The sequence below is a fragment of the Prionailurus bengalensis genome, chromosome D3 (genome assembly GCF_016509475.1).
Source record: "Prionailurus bengalensis isolate Pbe53 chromosome D3, Fcat_Pben_1.1_paternal_pri, whole genome shotgun sequence".
NCBI lineage: Eukaryota > Metazoa > Chordata > Mammalia > Carnivora > Felidae > Prionailurus > Prionailurus bengalensis.
The window spans coordinates 74,112,290-74,127,545 of record NC_057356.1 but is presented as its reverse complement, the minus strand read 5'-3'; the positions used below and the strand labels follow the sequence as shown (position 1 = coordinate 74,127,545).

At 38.3% G+C, this 15,256-nt stretch overlaps 1 protein-coding gene across 50 annotated transcripts in view; it reads left to right on the top strand.

Annotated features, from left to right (window-relative positions):
• The window catches only part of TCF4 (transcription factor 4), a 350,526-nt gene that overhangs the window by 312,207 nt on the left and 23,063 nt on the right, over nt 1–15,256 (top strand). For 36 of the 50 annotated variants that reach the window (XM_043558923.1, XM_043558914.1, XM_043558911.1 and 33 more), the window contains 4 exons: nt 5,391–5,458; nt 6,615–6,693; nt 9,273–9,349; nt 12,079–12,282. In XM_043558923.1, coding sequence (XP_043414858.1) covers nt 5,391–5,458; nt 6,615–6,693; nt 9,273–9,349; nt 12,079–12,282 — 428 coding nt within the window. The remainder of the gene's footprint in view (nt 1–5,390; nt 5,459–6,614; nt 6,694–9,272; nt 9,350–12,078; nt 12,283–15,256) is intronic. The other 14 variants (XM_043558924.1, XM_043558917.1, XM_043558941.1 and 11 more) reach the window with 1 other exon arrangement.

Sequence of the window (15,256 nt, the reverse complement as noted above, 5' to 3'; positions counted from 1 at the left end):
TCACACTTTAATTTTCCTAGGCCTTGGATGGATTTTCAGAGTGTGGTAGAAGTCAGGGAAGGCAGCATGTCTGTATAACAAGAAGAGAAGATTTCTCTTCTGATGTTAGTGATACTTCCCTGACAAACAGTATGGATTAATAGGATACATCTGTAGACTTTTGAAAATATTTGGCATATACTCACTCATTCTGAAATGCAGGAAATAAAGAAATATTACATTGCCTGTATCTCAAAGAACAAACAGAGCTAATTAAATAATTGGTAAATAGGGAACACATAGCCTGACACATGTTTGAGATTACACACATGATTCTGTAGAAAATGACTATAAGCAATACTAATGCCGTAAGAATGGGGTTCAAGCACTAACACATGGACATCACATTTTTCAAGTTTTCTTGGTAAAAAAGTGCAAGGCAAAGCAATCTTTTCATAAATGGCGTTGATGTCTTAGGAAGCTAGCTGCTTTTTCAGTTCAGATCATGGCCCCACTTCTGAGTTTCACGTTATAATGTGTCTTCCTGGAAGTCAGTCAATGTCCTGACCTGCCCCTAGAGCAACAAAATGCATGTGGTGTGAGATGTAAGCTCAGAACCCTCAGAAGGGAGCCCCCTGGAGTCACTTTGCCCCTTTTGCCCCTGGTTCTGTCCTCTGCATTTCAAAAATGGAAGATGCTTGCCATGGTTTCAGATGGCTTGTGTTTGACTTGGTAGAGTGATCGTTGTTTCTTGTTTTTTTTTCTTTTGCCCTTAAATACCCAATATCATTTTTTAAGAAATATTTAAGAAAGACAAAATTTACCCAGATTATAATGACAGGATTTTTTTTTTAATGACACATTCATCCGTAGATTTTCGAGTGAATTGTAGTTTATTTTGCTTGTGGCATATAGTCCACTACTTTCTTCTGAAGCCTTGCCAACAAACTCTGGAGATTATTTAGACATTTGTGAATTAGAAGGGCCTATTAAGCTCCTGGGATTATATGAATATAATGCATGGGACACAGCATGGACTGTTAGTAATTCAACTGGTACAGTCCCCAGTTAGAGAGGAGCTAAATCCAGAGTCTTCCACAGTTACCACCATCAGTGCCTTTTAACCTTGTTCCTAAAACTCTTTGGATGTAATGCTGCTGGGTGTATATCAGAAGCAGTCCAGTCCAGTGCCTCTTCACGTGAGCATGCACGCAGAGGAAGTGTAGTAAGTTATTAGATACCAGCTTGTAGAGGATAGAAATCTCTAAGAACAGCAGCCTTATATATTTTACTGTTTACATATTTCCTTCTTACCTACAATGTCTAATACCCCTTCTTGATCTAAAGGTTTGAGAGCACTGCCTGTTCTAACACAGTCCTCTAGACTCCTCAAGGACAAGAGTGCTCCAGCTGCCCACTGGGAAATACCATTTGTATACATTCCCAGGGTGTGACCCCTGGTTGTTAGAGGCTACACACACTCTCTTCCCCTCAGAGGGAATTGGGCATAAAACTAACATAATGGTTATAATAACTATTATTGTTTCATTAGTCTTTAACTGGCCTGCTTTCTAATGCATGGTACTTCCCATGTTTTTAAACCTCAAACCAAACAGTGTTGAAGGAACAGACTACCAAGATTGATTTAATGCAACATATGCTAAAGATTACCCTGGAATATCTATCTGGTTCATGAAATTAATCTGGCTTACAACGTTCACTCCTAATGACATGTTTGTATGACATGATGCATTTTAGTGTGTGGCTTTTCTAGTAGAAACAGTATGTCCATTTCCCCTTGAGGACTTGGTTTCACAGTAATTTTATTATTAGAGTAGTCACATAATATTCACTTTGTCTTTTGTAAGAATCTTGAGCCTTCAAATACAGTTGGGTGATGAACAGGCACAGAGCATAAGAGTAATATGGATTTTATCCAGCAGTGACATGGCATCTTAGTTACAAAGACCACCAACGGAGAACAATAAACTAGTTTGATTTAAGTCTTCTCATCCATTTCCTGCACATGGTCATGGGGCCCAATTCCTCCCCCTTGGATTCCTAGGAATCCCTCCTGCTAAAAATTAGTGCATTATAGCCTCTATTTGAGTCTTTATTCATGTGTAGGGAGAGTGCTAGAAAAGCTCCTTCTCTTGTCATCTTACAGAGAGGAGCTCATGGCACTGTATGCTGCTTCTAATAGTTCAAGAACACGATGGTCATTTAGACACAATTCAGAAAATCCTAAATTTTAAAGCCGTCATTATCTTCCAGACAAATACACTATGAATTGCACTTCTTATTCCTTTTGTATCTTCACGATGTTTCCAGCCTGAGGTTATGGGTGTGCAATAAAGGGATGACACATTGTTCCAAATTTTGATTTTCAGGGGCCAGTGCCCAATCATCCTGGTGTTTTGATTAGGGTGTGTTCTAATAGGAATTGCCATTTCCACAAAGCTGAGATTGAGACCAAGGTCTCGCGTGAAACCAAAGATACCAGACCCTTCTTTCTGCTCCAACTTCTAGCCAGCAACAGCACCTGTGTTCAAGCCATCTGAATAATGCTTTGGGGGCTGGCAGTCTCAAATCCTCCTACAAAATTGCAGTTCCTTTTAATAGCTGCTCATCTTCCATTCCTATTTACCTTACCACTTTAGAGACTGATTTGGTTTTGTTTTTGTTTTTTTTCTTGAGCAAGAGAAATTGATTAGAGCTAAAATATCAAGAAATCAATCCAGGCTTCGCCTAGTAGGAGCAGTAGTTTTTATCTCTGTTCCTTTATATGAGAATTTTGGTAATTTCTAACACTATGAGTTGACAAAAACTTGGGCCTGGAACAGTAATTGAGTCCCGTCACATTAAAGCCATAAAAGTGGACTTGATGAGCACAAAGTTTAATTAGAAGTATGTTTAGCCAAACATGACCTATTACTACTCAGTATAAAAAAGATTATGCCATTTGAGAATTTAAATTCACTTTCTGTTTATCTGTGCCTTTTGACCTATCAGTCACACAAAAAGAGAAATCTTTAAGAGAAGGGCCCATGTAGCTTAACATGTTCAGGGGCTCGAAAATGTGTCTTCTCCAGCGTTCCCTGGAACGGAACAAAAGGCATTCCAACTGAAAGGGCAAATTGGCCCCAGTAAACTGCTTTGAAATTTAAGCCCTTAGGACTGGCCCTCCAGCTGCTACAAGGTAGAATGGCTTCATGTGAAAAACATAGTCTGTTCTCACCAGTGCCTCCACGAGTAGCTTTTGTAGTTTTCTGAAACATTTTCATGACAACATGAGCTAAGAAGTTGATGGTAGTTTTTATTCTAGTTCCTGAGTCCTAGTATCTCCCTCTATAAAACAGGCACTAATAGAAAGTTTAGTTAGAAAGTTGTAGTACAAAAAGTAATCCTACTGATATATCTTATCTCTTCTAAAGTGTGATTTTACACGTGTATAACATTTATGTTCCTAAAACACTTCCATGAGTTTTCATGAAAATATATTTTGAAAAGTTTGTCCTTCTCATTTTAAAGTTGTTCAAAGGAAGAATTAATCTTTTCAAAGCTACGACTGTAGCAAAGTTCATTTGTACTTGAAACGATATCTTGTCTCTTTTGATTTAGGGGTTTTTTTTGTTAGATAATACAATTTTTTCTAGTGTGGCTCTGAAATTCCATTTCACAAAGATCTGTTTTCTAATCAAGCAGATCACAAATTAGTTTGACTGATAAATCTAATTTTTAGGTATATTTGATAATACTGCTTGTAGGAAAAAAAATGTATATACTTGCCCCCAAATACCATCAATAATACATGCTAAAAAGATGTTAGTGCTCTCTGTGTTTTCAAAATCTTTTTTGTTTTCTCTTTAGAATTGTCTTTTGTTTTTAAAGAACTCCTCAATGCAGAAATTTTCATTTTCACAGGAGATATAATTTCAGTTATCTCTTACATTTAAGTATTTTTAATATTATTGACATCCGTGAGTTCCTTCCACCAGCTCAATTGTATGTCTGACCGTCATTTCAAAGATGCACTTCAACCCATAATCCTTAGTGCTAATAACCAATATACTTTTTATATTATGAATTTGTGATATAAAAAAGAATAGTTTTGTTTTGTCATAAAGTGGTTGTGTTCTTTTTTATCACCTACCAGTTTTCTTTCAGTTTTAGTAATTAACGAATGAATCTGGGTGTGGGTTTTGTTAACCAAATCAAGCACACATCAAAAGATTATCCAACTGACATACCCAACATATAAATATATAAAAATAGCAAGCATAATTTAACTATGCTAAGCAGAAGTCAGGAGAATGAAATTATAACCTAGAGAAGCAGAGAATTCAACCACTTGAGATCTGACCCGACTACTGCATTTTACAGATCTGGAAGCAGATGACACATTTGTCAGCAAAGTGTGCTTTCTTGGGTCAAGGTTACGCCTGGGAATTTTTTTTTTTTTTCAATTATGTTGTATGCAGTGAAGTTCTGCTTGGATTAATCAGTTGACTTAAGATTTCCTTTTCTTATTTCACAGAATAGTGAAACCAGGTCCTTGGGTTTAATAGGTTTTATTTAAATACTATGTCTATTTGCTAATGTTGAGGCCTTAATAAATGTAATATGCCAAATGTTGTAGGTGTTGTATTAACACTGTTAAATAGAGCTGACTTTGAATCACATGCTAGAATCTGCATCTTTTTAGTAACGGTACTTGGTTCAGAATCTCTTTTGTGGTTAAAAATACCAGTGTTAAAAGATGACAGATAATTTTCTGAATATGTAGACTTATTTTGTCTCTGGAATTTGAGACCTTTATTGATTTTTAGTTCAGGGTTTTATAATGTAAACACAGACCTGAGTATGTGGAGAATATGTATTATTTAAAATATTAAAAATATTTTCTCTCCTAGGAAGCCAGGCTTGTTGTAGACTTCCTGTTTTATTTTGCTGAGAGGAGGACCTTGTTTTACTGTGTATCAGTTTTTTTAAAAAATGAAAAGGAGACATAAATTCTTTGTGAAGACAATTCTACTGACTGTATGAAATACAGAGAAAAGGCAAACTTTGAGGGCTTCAGAGACCTGAGTACTGCATAGTTCTTAGCAATGAACTTCAGGTGCTACCTACCATTCAGCACTAACTACTCGTAGGCAACAAGGGGGCCAAGTAATAGCAACTGAAACACTTCATCTTTAAACCAAAGTGTCAGGTTTATATTTTATCTGTAAAAAAAGTAACATGAATGTATTTGACATCTACCTCAGCAAACAAATTAATGCTAATTAAAGATTAATGTGTTATAATTAGCATTAAAAATGCAATTAGATTGTGAGTAAATGGACCAGGAATAGAAAATTGTTAGACGTCTCACTGCCTGGTTTTTCATATTCTGCCTTTTGTTTTTGCAGCAAATAGAGGAAGCGGGGCAGCAGGCAGCTCCCAGACTGGAGATGCTCTGGGGAAAGCACTTGCTTCGGTGAGGAAATATTGACTTTGGACTTCATATGTACCATTGTGGAAGGGTGAACTTTAAGCAGAAGTGGACATTTGGAATTGTAGAAAATGAATGGCAAATAGCTTAGATTTCTGGAAATGCTAGCCTTCTTGCAGAATGATTATTGGAAAATTTGAGAAGAGAGTTCTGAAGCTTCCAGCGAATGGCTGACCCCTCCAGCCTGTCTCCTCACAATGGCGTTAAGCAGTCCTCAGTTATGGATTTGCAGATATTCTCAGGGACTTGTGGTGTATAGATTGTCTATCTTGATTTCTTATTTTTCTCTAAAATCATATGGGGCTCATTGACCAGCTAAGACAGACTTTGCAGGGGGCAGTTCTAAAACCCTTTGGAAAAGGCACTTACTAAAAAAAAAAAAAAAAAAAAAAAAACAATGACCGTAACACCATAACTTAGGTCTGTGAGAAATTGTCATGTAATTGGCACTTGGGGACTCGGCTTCTTTGCCTTGCCCATCCATTGCGAGGAGCCTAGAGAATGGGACATTTCTTGCATGTTCACTAGTGACCAAGTAGCACCCCCTCGTTTGTCTGAGGGAGTATACCCGTATGGTCTTCAAAAGCTAAACATGGTCATTTGCAAATGTAAGTGGAGATTTGTTGCTCTAACTTGGTTTTTCCTTACCATTGGGAGCATAAAATAAATTTGATTTAGCATTGGGACCTAAGTAAAAGTTTATATTTAATCGGGGCATTCCTGTGCCTTGGCATCAAATGCCTTAATCACGATGGAGAAGAAATGAACGAAAATCATAAGGGATGATGCTGTCTAACCTATTTGATGGAGTAAGAAAGGAAGGTTTGGGGTGTTCGTGTGACATACTCATGGCCACAGAGTGATGGTAGGACATGGGAGGGAAAGGACTAGAAGTACAGTCAGCTGAGCCTGTTCAGTTCTGTCCATACCGTCTTCCATGACCTCATAATCCTTATTTTGGAAAATTAAAGTAATTGCAAAAGTTTCCACTTGAGAATATTGGTGCTACAGTTGATTGTTACATGTGTTTTGTAAGTTGCAATTTTTAGGTGACTAGAATGACACTTTGTCGTTGAAAGAATTGTTGACTCTTTATTCCTAATAAATGAGGGTTTGTTTGTTTTCTCCCCACTGTTTTAAGATCTATTCTCCAGATCACACTAACAACAGCTTTTCATCAAACCCTTCAACTCCCGTCGGCTCTCCTCCTTCTCTCTCAGGTACTGTACCTAAATCCAACCCCGCCACGGTACCGGTTTGTGAAAATGCTTTCCCTCTCATGCTTCCTGGTCAGGCAGGTGGAAACACTCCCTCCAAAAGCGCAACACATAACATTTCCGAACAGACAAATGGAAAGGAGTGGGAGAGAGAGAGACTGCCATATGAAAGTATAGCCATTTACATCCAAAAGTTTTCCTAAAAATTAGATGTTTTTAGAATACACAGGCATACAGAAAACTTACTTCTTAAACTGATCTTAGCTCTGTAGAAGATGTTCAACAGAATAACCTACTCCCAACAAGTCATCTCCGATGAGAAAGCCCAGTTAATACAGTCAGGAATATGAGTATAAATTATATAGTCATCAAATATAGACAGTTCAAAAGGATCATTTCCTATAGAAATTTTAGACTTTCCACATTCCCTTTTTAAAGCCCACATCACTGGCATGTTTGAGGAAAACTATAATTTTGTAAATAAATTGGGAAGTAACTGTGTGGAGTAAAAGGAGATGTTTGCCTTTAAAATATAACAAATTAGCATGACCTATGGCTTCAAATAATAAAATTATAAGTTGTTGAGTTATGTTAGTAAAGCATTTCACTTTTCAGAGTTCCAATTAAGAGGCTCATTGCCCTTCTAGTATAAATGCTTCCAGAAGGCGCTATCCGGTGCACGTCTCTGTTCTGTGGAAAGAGGACATGTGGCTTCTAAAAAAAGCAAACCAACGAACAAACAAAAAACAAAAAAACCCTAAATTGCATCTATACCTGATTGAAACCCAACCTTACAGTATCTGTAGTGGAGTCACTCGTCTAACTGTCGCCTCCTTGCCTCCTGTTATTCCCTGCCTACGGCACTCACGTGCCCATCCTAAAGACACTGGGTTCCTTGGTAAAGAACGGGAGGTTTCAGACTGCCCAGAGCTTGAATTCAGAGGTGATGGCCGTGGGTTAGGTAGCACCGAATGTCAGCCTTTTCCAAGCCTCCGTTCGCACGGAGCGGGTGGTCACAGAATAGAGAGGGATAGCCGAACCTTTAGGTCCACCCGTCCAGACGGACAGAATTGAAACTGCAAGGAAGCAGAGATGGTATTAAGAGGATAATGGAACAACCGTGAAACATTCCCTGTGGCAGGAAGGAAAGGGAAGTTTAGAATTATTATAGACCCCTGGGTCAGTATTAGACCAGTAGGCTCTGGAGTCAATGTCCAGAGCGAGAGAAGAGCAGAGACAACATCTAGCCCAGTGAGGCAGGTGGTGAGGGAGCCTGAGCAGGGAGAACTCCAAGTTTCCTATTTCAAACAAAGCAGCTCTGATTTCATCTATTTTATAGTTTGGGGGAACAAAAAGAAAAACGTCCAGAGTCTAATAAGGCTTGAGCACGACTATTTTAGTCTGATGCTCTGATGTTACAGATGAGCCGACTAGGACCCAGAACGGGTGTGGGATTTGCTGAGGCTGCAGGAGCAGCGGTACCAGAGCTCGGTGAGAATCTGCTGCTCACCGTTCTGCTGGTCCACTTCCAGAGAGGAAAGGAAAGCTGTGATGCACAAATCGTTCCAGAAAACACCACAAATGCCCGAAACCTGAGCGGCATGCGGCGTGTGGAAGACAGAGAAAAGGCCGCTTTGGGGTCTTGCTAATGCACCATGAAAGACCACATATTAGGAAGAAAGAACTTTATGAAGATGTAAATATGCGGATAAATTGCTATTTTCACACTGAAAATAGCTGGCTCTGTCCATATTCTGTCACTAAAAGTAATTGAACAAAATGTCCTACTTTTATTTAGCATAAAAATACACATACATGCACACCCAGAAATGATAGAAAGAAAGGAGTTTTAAAATGCTAACCATGTCAGGGCGTAAGATTACGGTGAGATCCTAGGTTTTTTTTTCTTCCTTGAATTATTTCCTAGTTTCCACATGTAGCATGCATTATTTTAAATTGAAAAGTGGTTTTTATTTTGCAGGTTAGACATGTAATATTTACTGTAGCAGAAATAAAGTTCAGTGAATCACAAAACAATCATTTTCTTCAGAAGAAACTACCTACTTATTACTGTTGTTATATTGAATTCTTAAATTTCTGGTTTAGTGGATCACTGCCAACTAATCTTATTCCCTTAAAAAATTTGGAAGGCTTATCCTTCTTAAGGATCATTTTTAAAACCCGTAGCAGTGCTGTTTTGCATTGGTGAGAAAATTTTGGTTCCACAGACTGGCCTTGCATGAATGAAGGTGTAACAGAATCCCCCTTTGCATTCTTAAAAGTGGCTTGACCATGGTAGTGACCTCTTTTCTTCACTACCATCTGTGAACCATTGGTAGGAACCATTGTCTAGCTAAAATTCAGAACCAGTTAAATGTGCCCTTTTAGGAAGAAGCCTGAGAGAATTCTGAGTTGAAAACGTTTTCCTTGTCCCGGAATTCTTGTGTGGGAAGTTTACATGTATTGACCTTATTGTACAAATGAAAACTCAGCATCGCTGTTTCTAAAAGGACTGTTTAAAATGTCTGCGAGATTGTTTTCAGATTATGTAGATTTCACTGTAACCTCCATTTTAATACCAGCAGGCACAGCTGTTTGGTCCAGAAATGGAGGACAGGCCTCATCATCTCCTAATTATGAAGGACCCTTACACTCTTTGGTAAGTCTCATCTTCTAATCTCTCCTCTAGCCACTTCGTATACCACGTTTCTCTTTTTGCGTCTAGTTGACTCTCTAGGGTTCTTATTTCACTAGCGGGGAACTTTAGACTAATGTTAAGCACACGAGTTTGGTTAGAGCCTGACTCATTAGACTATATATATATATATATATATATATACTTGTTGCTGTTTGTAGATTGTAACCCAGATGCTGTAAGCCCGAGGGCTCCAAATACCTAGGGCCAGGTAAGAGATTAAAAATCCTGGAGAGAGAGTGGCATCCGTCTGTCTTGGGGAAAGATCCTTGTCAACGATTGAATCACTTTAGTGATAGGAGAGCGCTGGAGTCACGCCGAGCTGCGTGGCTGGAACACTTGAAGATCAGGAGACCTCTGCCTTACTTTCCAGAGTGGCAGGCTTATAAGGGCTTTCCTCTCTACCTCTGAATGAGAAGTCTACCATCTGTTTCCATGTTCGCTTTGGTTCTTCTAGAAATCGACTCATGTCATTAAATGTCTGCTCTTCCGTTAGGGAGTAGCTTAAAATTTCCATGAGTGCAATTAATATTATAAGTACTCATCCCATGATGATTTGTTATCTGACACTGTAGTCTTTCTCAAGTCATGGTGGATGTGGCTGAAAATGTGCATGAGATAACATTGCTCTGGGCGGTATTCGGTCGCTATATGAATCAAATGGGGAGAGGTAGCAGCAAGGAGCTCTTCAGCCCTTCAAGGATGGTTTTCCCTTTTTTCATCCATATTTTGAGATAGAACACGGAAGAGGCATTGATTGGTTGATATCTGCCTAACTTAATGTGTTGGCAGCAGGCCAGAATTTCCTTTCTTCTCTTTTGGCTTACTGTTTGAATTAAGGAAAATCTAAAAATGGAAATACAAAGGTGGATTTCCCCCTTGGTTGTGGTCTTCTTTGCTGTAGTGTGGAATCGTTCAGCCATGCATTTTGGCCAATAAAGGCAGGCACAGGGCAGGACAAACGTATGCACTACCTGCTTAGCCTACATTAATTAATTAACCCGCAGCCCACTTCCAGAGAGCCCATAGTAGTTTTAAGTGTTTACCTCCATCAGTTATTCTCTGGGACCCAGCTGTCAAAACTAGGTTATGTGCCACTGTATAGCCATGAAGTCTAGGTTTGTAGTTACGAACTATGGGTTTAGTCCTCTGAATTCTCAACACTCACGAGGGGATTCACAAGGAGAAACTGCTCTCCCCACAAGGAAGCTGTGAGCCAGAAAGGATGATAGGCACATGTATTACTTCCTTTCATGCTCACATTTACATGTGGAAGTATGTATTACCGTTCTCATTTTTATAAATTATGAAGTATAGACTCAAAGAGGTTTAGTACCTTGTCAAAGATTTCATAAGTAGCAGCTAGGAGTTTACGGGAGGTCCCTTAACACCAAAGCCCACCAGATCAGAAATGCTCTGTACCGTAGACTAACTGTATTAGACACACATTCCTTCTGTCAGTATAAAATAATTAGAAATTGTTTTTCTCATGCAGTGGAGCTGGTACATCTGTTGGCACAGCCCAGTGGAAGTCAAAGTAGACTGTAGCATGATCCAGTACAAAGCAGCACTAGATTTGAAGTCCGAAGACTTAGATTCAACCCTTCACTATACCATTTCCCTGCATCGTGACACTGAGTAGTTAATAATTAATTTCTCTGAGCCTCATTTGCACATGTGTATGGAAGGGATAATCCTTCCCTGCTTGCCTTACACATGGAGAACGAAGAGCCAGTGAGATGGCATATTTTAAAACACACACTGAAAAGTGACAAGCAGGTGTTTATTTGATATCATTATTGATCATACCAAAAAAAGTTCATACACATCTACATGTCCTTTTTCCTCACAAACTCTATAGTATCGACCTTTCCTAGTTGCAGAAAACAAGGATCTTAGTGGCTGGGATGAAAAAAAAAAAGTTACTTGGTTTTGAATTCTATAATTTAGTTGTATAAGGTGAATTTTATACAGAGCAAGGGCTTTGAAATCAATTAGAAGCCCCTGGTAAGCAGTTAATTCACATCTTTGTGATTCTTCAGTCGTGAAATCTCATACCACTTTGGTGGACAACATTTTTTTAATGTTTGTTCTATATCCATTTTGAGTTCCTACTCTCCTCTACACACACACAAGCTGGTGATAATAGATAGAAAACAAGACACACTGGTAAAAATAGATAGTACTCAATAAGAAATTATAGTCTGTATGCATTTACCTGTCTCTGACTTGATACGTAGCCCTGTATCATTTGCTATAGAGGAGATGAAGGAAATATGCATCCAAGAAGATCATTTAATTGGGAAACTATAAATGCATCATCTTTTCATTGTTAAGTTTTTGAAATCCTTAACCAATGCCTGCTACAATGTTTCTTACACTGTATAGACTTTTTTGTTCTAAAGTAAATCTAAATTCTCTTTCAAGCAAATGCAACCTAGTATAGCAGATGTACATTGTAATGTCCTAGAAGATTACTTTGTTCATGACAAATAACACTATGATATACCATTAACATTTTCTACTAGTTTTCTAGGAAGGTCACCATCTACTATTGTTTTAATGAAATAAATTTCATTGGAAACATATATTCAAAACCTCAAAGGATGATTTGTGTCAACTCAGTTTTGTTTCTATAACCTCTGCATGCATTTCAGACTAAATCCAATTTCACATTGTTTGTTAATCAACAGCAAAGCCGAATTGAAGATCGCTTAGAAAGACTGGATGATGCTATTCACGTTCTCCGGAATCATGCAGTGGGCCCATCCACAGCTATGCCTGGTGGTCATGGGGACATGCATGGAATCATTGGACCTTCTCATAATGGAGCAATGGGTGGTCTGGGCTCAGGGTATGGAACCGGTCTTCTTTCAGCCAACAGACATTCACTCATGGTAAGTGATGGCATTTGTAGACTCTTTAATTACTGATCCTAACAGAATTAGAATTTCAAGTATAAATACTACTACTGCTGTTTTGTTCTTTTTTAAACAGCTTTATTGAGATGTAATTCACCCATTTAAAGTGTGCAGTTCCATGTGTTTTATTTAGTATGTTCACAGGGTCATCACCGGTCTAATTTTAGAATGTTTTACCTCCTGAAAAAAGAAAAAGAAATCCCCATTAGTTGTCACTCTCTATTCTTCCCTCTCCCTGGACCCTAGCAACATTAATGTACTTTCTGTCTGTATAATTTGCCTATCTTAGATCTTTCCTATCACTGGAATCATACAATACGTGATGGTCTTTTCTAACTGGCTTCTTCCAGTTAGTGTAATGTTTTCAAGGTTTATACATATTTCATCCTGTATCAGAGCATCATTCATTTTTATTGCCAAACAGTATTCCATTGGATAGGTGTACATTATATTTATCCATTTATCAGGTGATTCATATTTGGGTCCTTTCCACTCTTGGCTATTATGAATAATGCTCCTGTGAGTACAAGTTTTTGTGTGGCGTGTGTCTTCATGTCACCTGAGTATATACCTAGGTGGACATTTCTGGGTCATTGCTGGTGTTTTAAATTCTTCATCTTAGTAACGCATCTAAAGGACCCACTTTTGTACATGTTACATTGTTGGCATTTCAGATATGGAACAGGTTGAAATTTTTTATTATTATTGAAGAATCCAAATCGATGTCTTTTGATGCTGAGTATGGGAGGCAGAAATATCTGGTATGTTTATTGGTCTAAATATATGGTGTGAGACTGTATAATTCAAGATACAGTAGTTTTATTAATCACTACCCGTTTATGAATAGGTGTGTATTTAAATAATATTTAAGTAGATTTGTCTGTATTACAACTGGAATTTCAATTCGGCCCGTTGCTTTTGAAAAGGATTTGGGAGTGCACCCTTTTTATTTAGGTGATTATGAAAATTCAGAATCTTCCTAACAAAATATTAAGTGATGACAATAAGGTGACCGAATGGGTGGAGAATTAATCACTAGTGATTCTATGTAATTTTGCTTCTTATAAACTCCTGCCTGATCAACAAACACCTTAGTGTCCTGTTTTGTACCTTGTAGGCTCTTTAAAAAGTTGCTTGGATGAAGGTCTGTCTTCTGCTACCACTGTAGCATCTCTTGTTTACTGATGCTTCCAAGAGGAGAACACAAAATAAGCACAGGTTATTCTGAGGCTCTTTCAGTTCTTGCTCAATAGGATTCTTCTGTCCTCCTTTCAGTTTCTCTTAATAAAAGAGTAGGATTGAGAGTACCATCCTGAGCAGTATATTATGGAAACCTGCAACCAATTTGAAACCAAAAATACTGGTTTATAAATAGAAGCAATGAACTCACTTCTAAAACGTGGAAAGATATTTTTGAATGCCAAAGCTGAATCTTTTTTTTTTCTCTTTTGCTTTTCCTTGACCTCTATCCTAAAAATTCATCATTGAGTAAAAATTGTTTGTCTATTCATGGCAGTTGCTAAGAGTTTACAAAAGGAAAATCTAGATTTTAATTTAGCTTGGCCTCAGGTAATGTGTTAAATACACTTGGGATGCATATAATATGAGGTTTTAGTTTGTACAGCTCTTTTCTTTTTAAACTACAATGTTTAAACAATACTGCTTTTAATTAAGAAATCTGGCTTTATTAAAAGCCAGATCTGTGACTTATAACCATTTCTCTATATCTGCTCTCAATCAAGAGAAAAATAGTTTAATTTCTGTAGCTGTGTTCGTTTTGCATATGTTAAATGCATGCAATGTGCACCCAGGGCATTGCTTCAGAGACAATTTTTTCCATAAATATGTAAAGTTTGCTCTTAAATACCAGATGTAGGTTAAGTGGTTCTTTAAAATAATAAACTATACTTTTTGGAACTATTTGACCTTTGAGTTGCCTCCCCCTTGAGTCTGATTCAAAGGTGGGATAGGAGGAACGGACTGGAGTCAACTTTGGAGATGGGAAGTTGGACTGACCTGGGGGAGGGGAAAGGGAGAGACTCGAGCAGAGCAACAGAAGGAGGGAAATAATCGGCCAGTATTACACAGAAATGTTTTTGATTTGATTTTGAAAAAAAAAAAAAGCTATGCAGAAGCAATAAAGCTGCTAGTTTTGCTGATGAGGAGAAGTTCCTGTTCACTCATCTGAAGACGTTTATAATTCAGTCAAGGATGCCCGCAGAGCCAACCAGGTAGTAGACAAACTCCAAAGACGTGGCATGGGGATGTCCTGCTGCCCTTTAAACCACGAGAGGTTTTGCAGTCTTTCTCTTTTCTTCTCAAAAACATCCAGCAGGTCCACAGAGTCTGAGCTTCCCAGCCTGAAACCCTAACGTGTGTGAAAGAGATCAGATTGTCATTTCTTTCCTCGCGCAAACTGGTATGAATTTTCAAGCAAAAACATAAGAACAAAGGAAATAGTTTTTGAATTTAGTCAGTCTGAAGTTAGCCTTTGACCATTTGATACATTCCACAATAAAAAGGAAGTTGAAGGGGAAGAGAAAAAAAAAAAAACCCACTCCCCCCCTCCGCCCCACCCCGAACAACAACAAAAAAAAAAATTCAAGGAGGATACTGGTAATGTTTTCCACATTTGAATTTTAATACATGAAACAGGCTATAAAACTGTGGCCAGCTGCAGTAAATAAAGTAGCAGTGGGAGGTAGACACCGGAAACTTCAGCGCAGAGGACACTGGTGGGTGTTTCTTTCCAGCTACACACACCTTCGTTCGTTGTTCTGGAGTAGAAGCCAGTTGTAGTAACTTAAGACCCGTCCCAGGGCTAGTTCTGTTCTGAGCAAATCTCCTTTATAAGTCTCCTCAATAATTCCTTCTGATTAAAGAACAGACAGCTTTGAATCCTCTTGACCTCCATCCTCTTGCTTCCTCTCTCCCCGCCTTCCGAAAATCA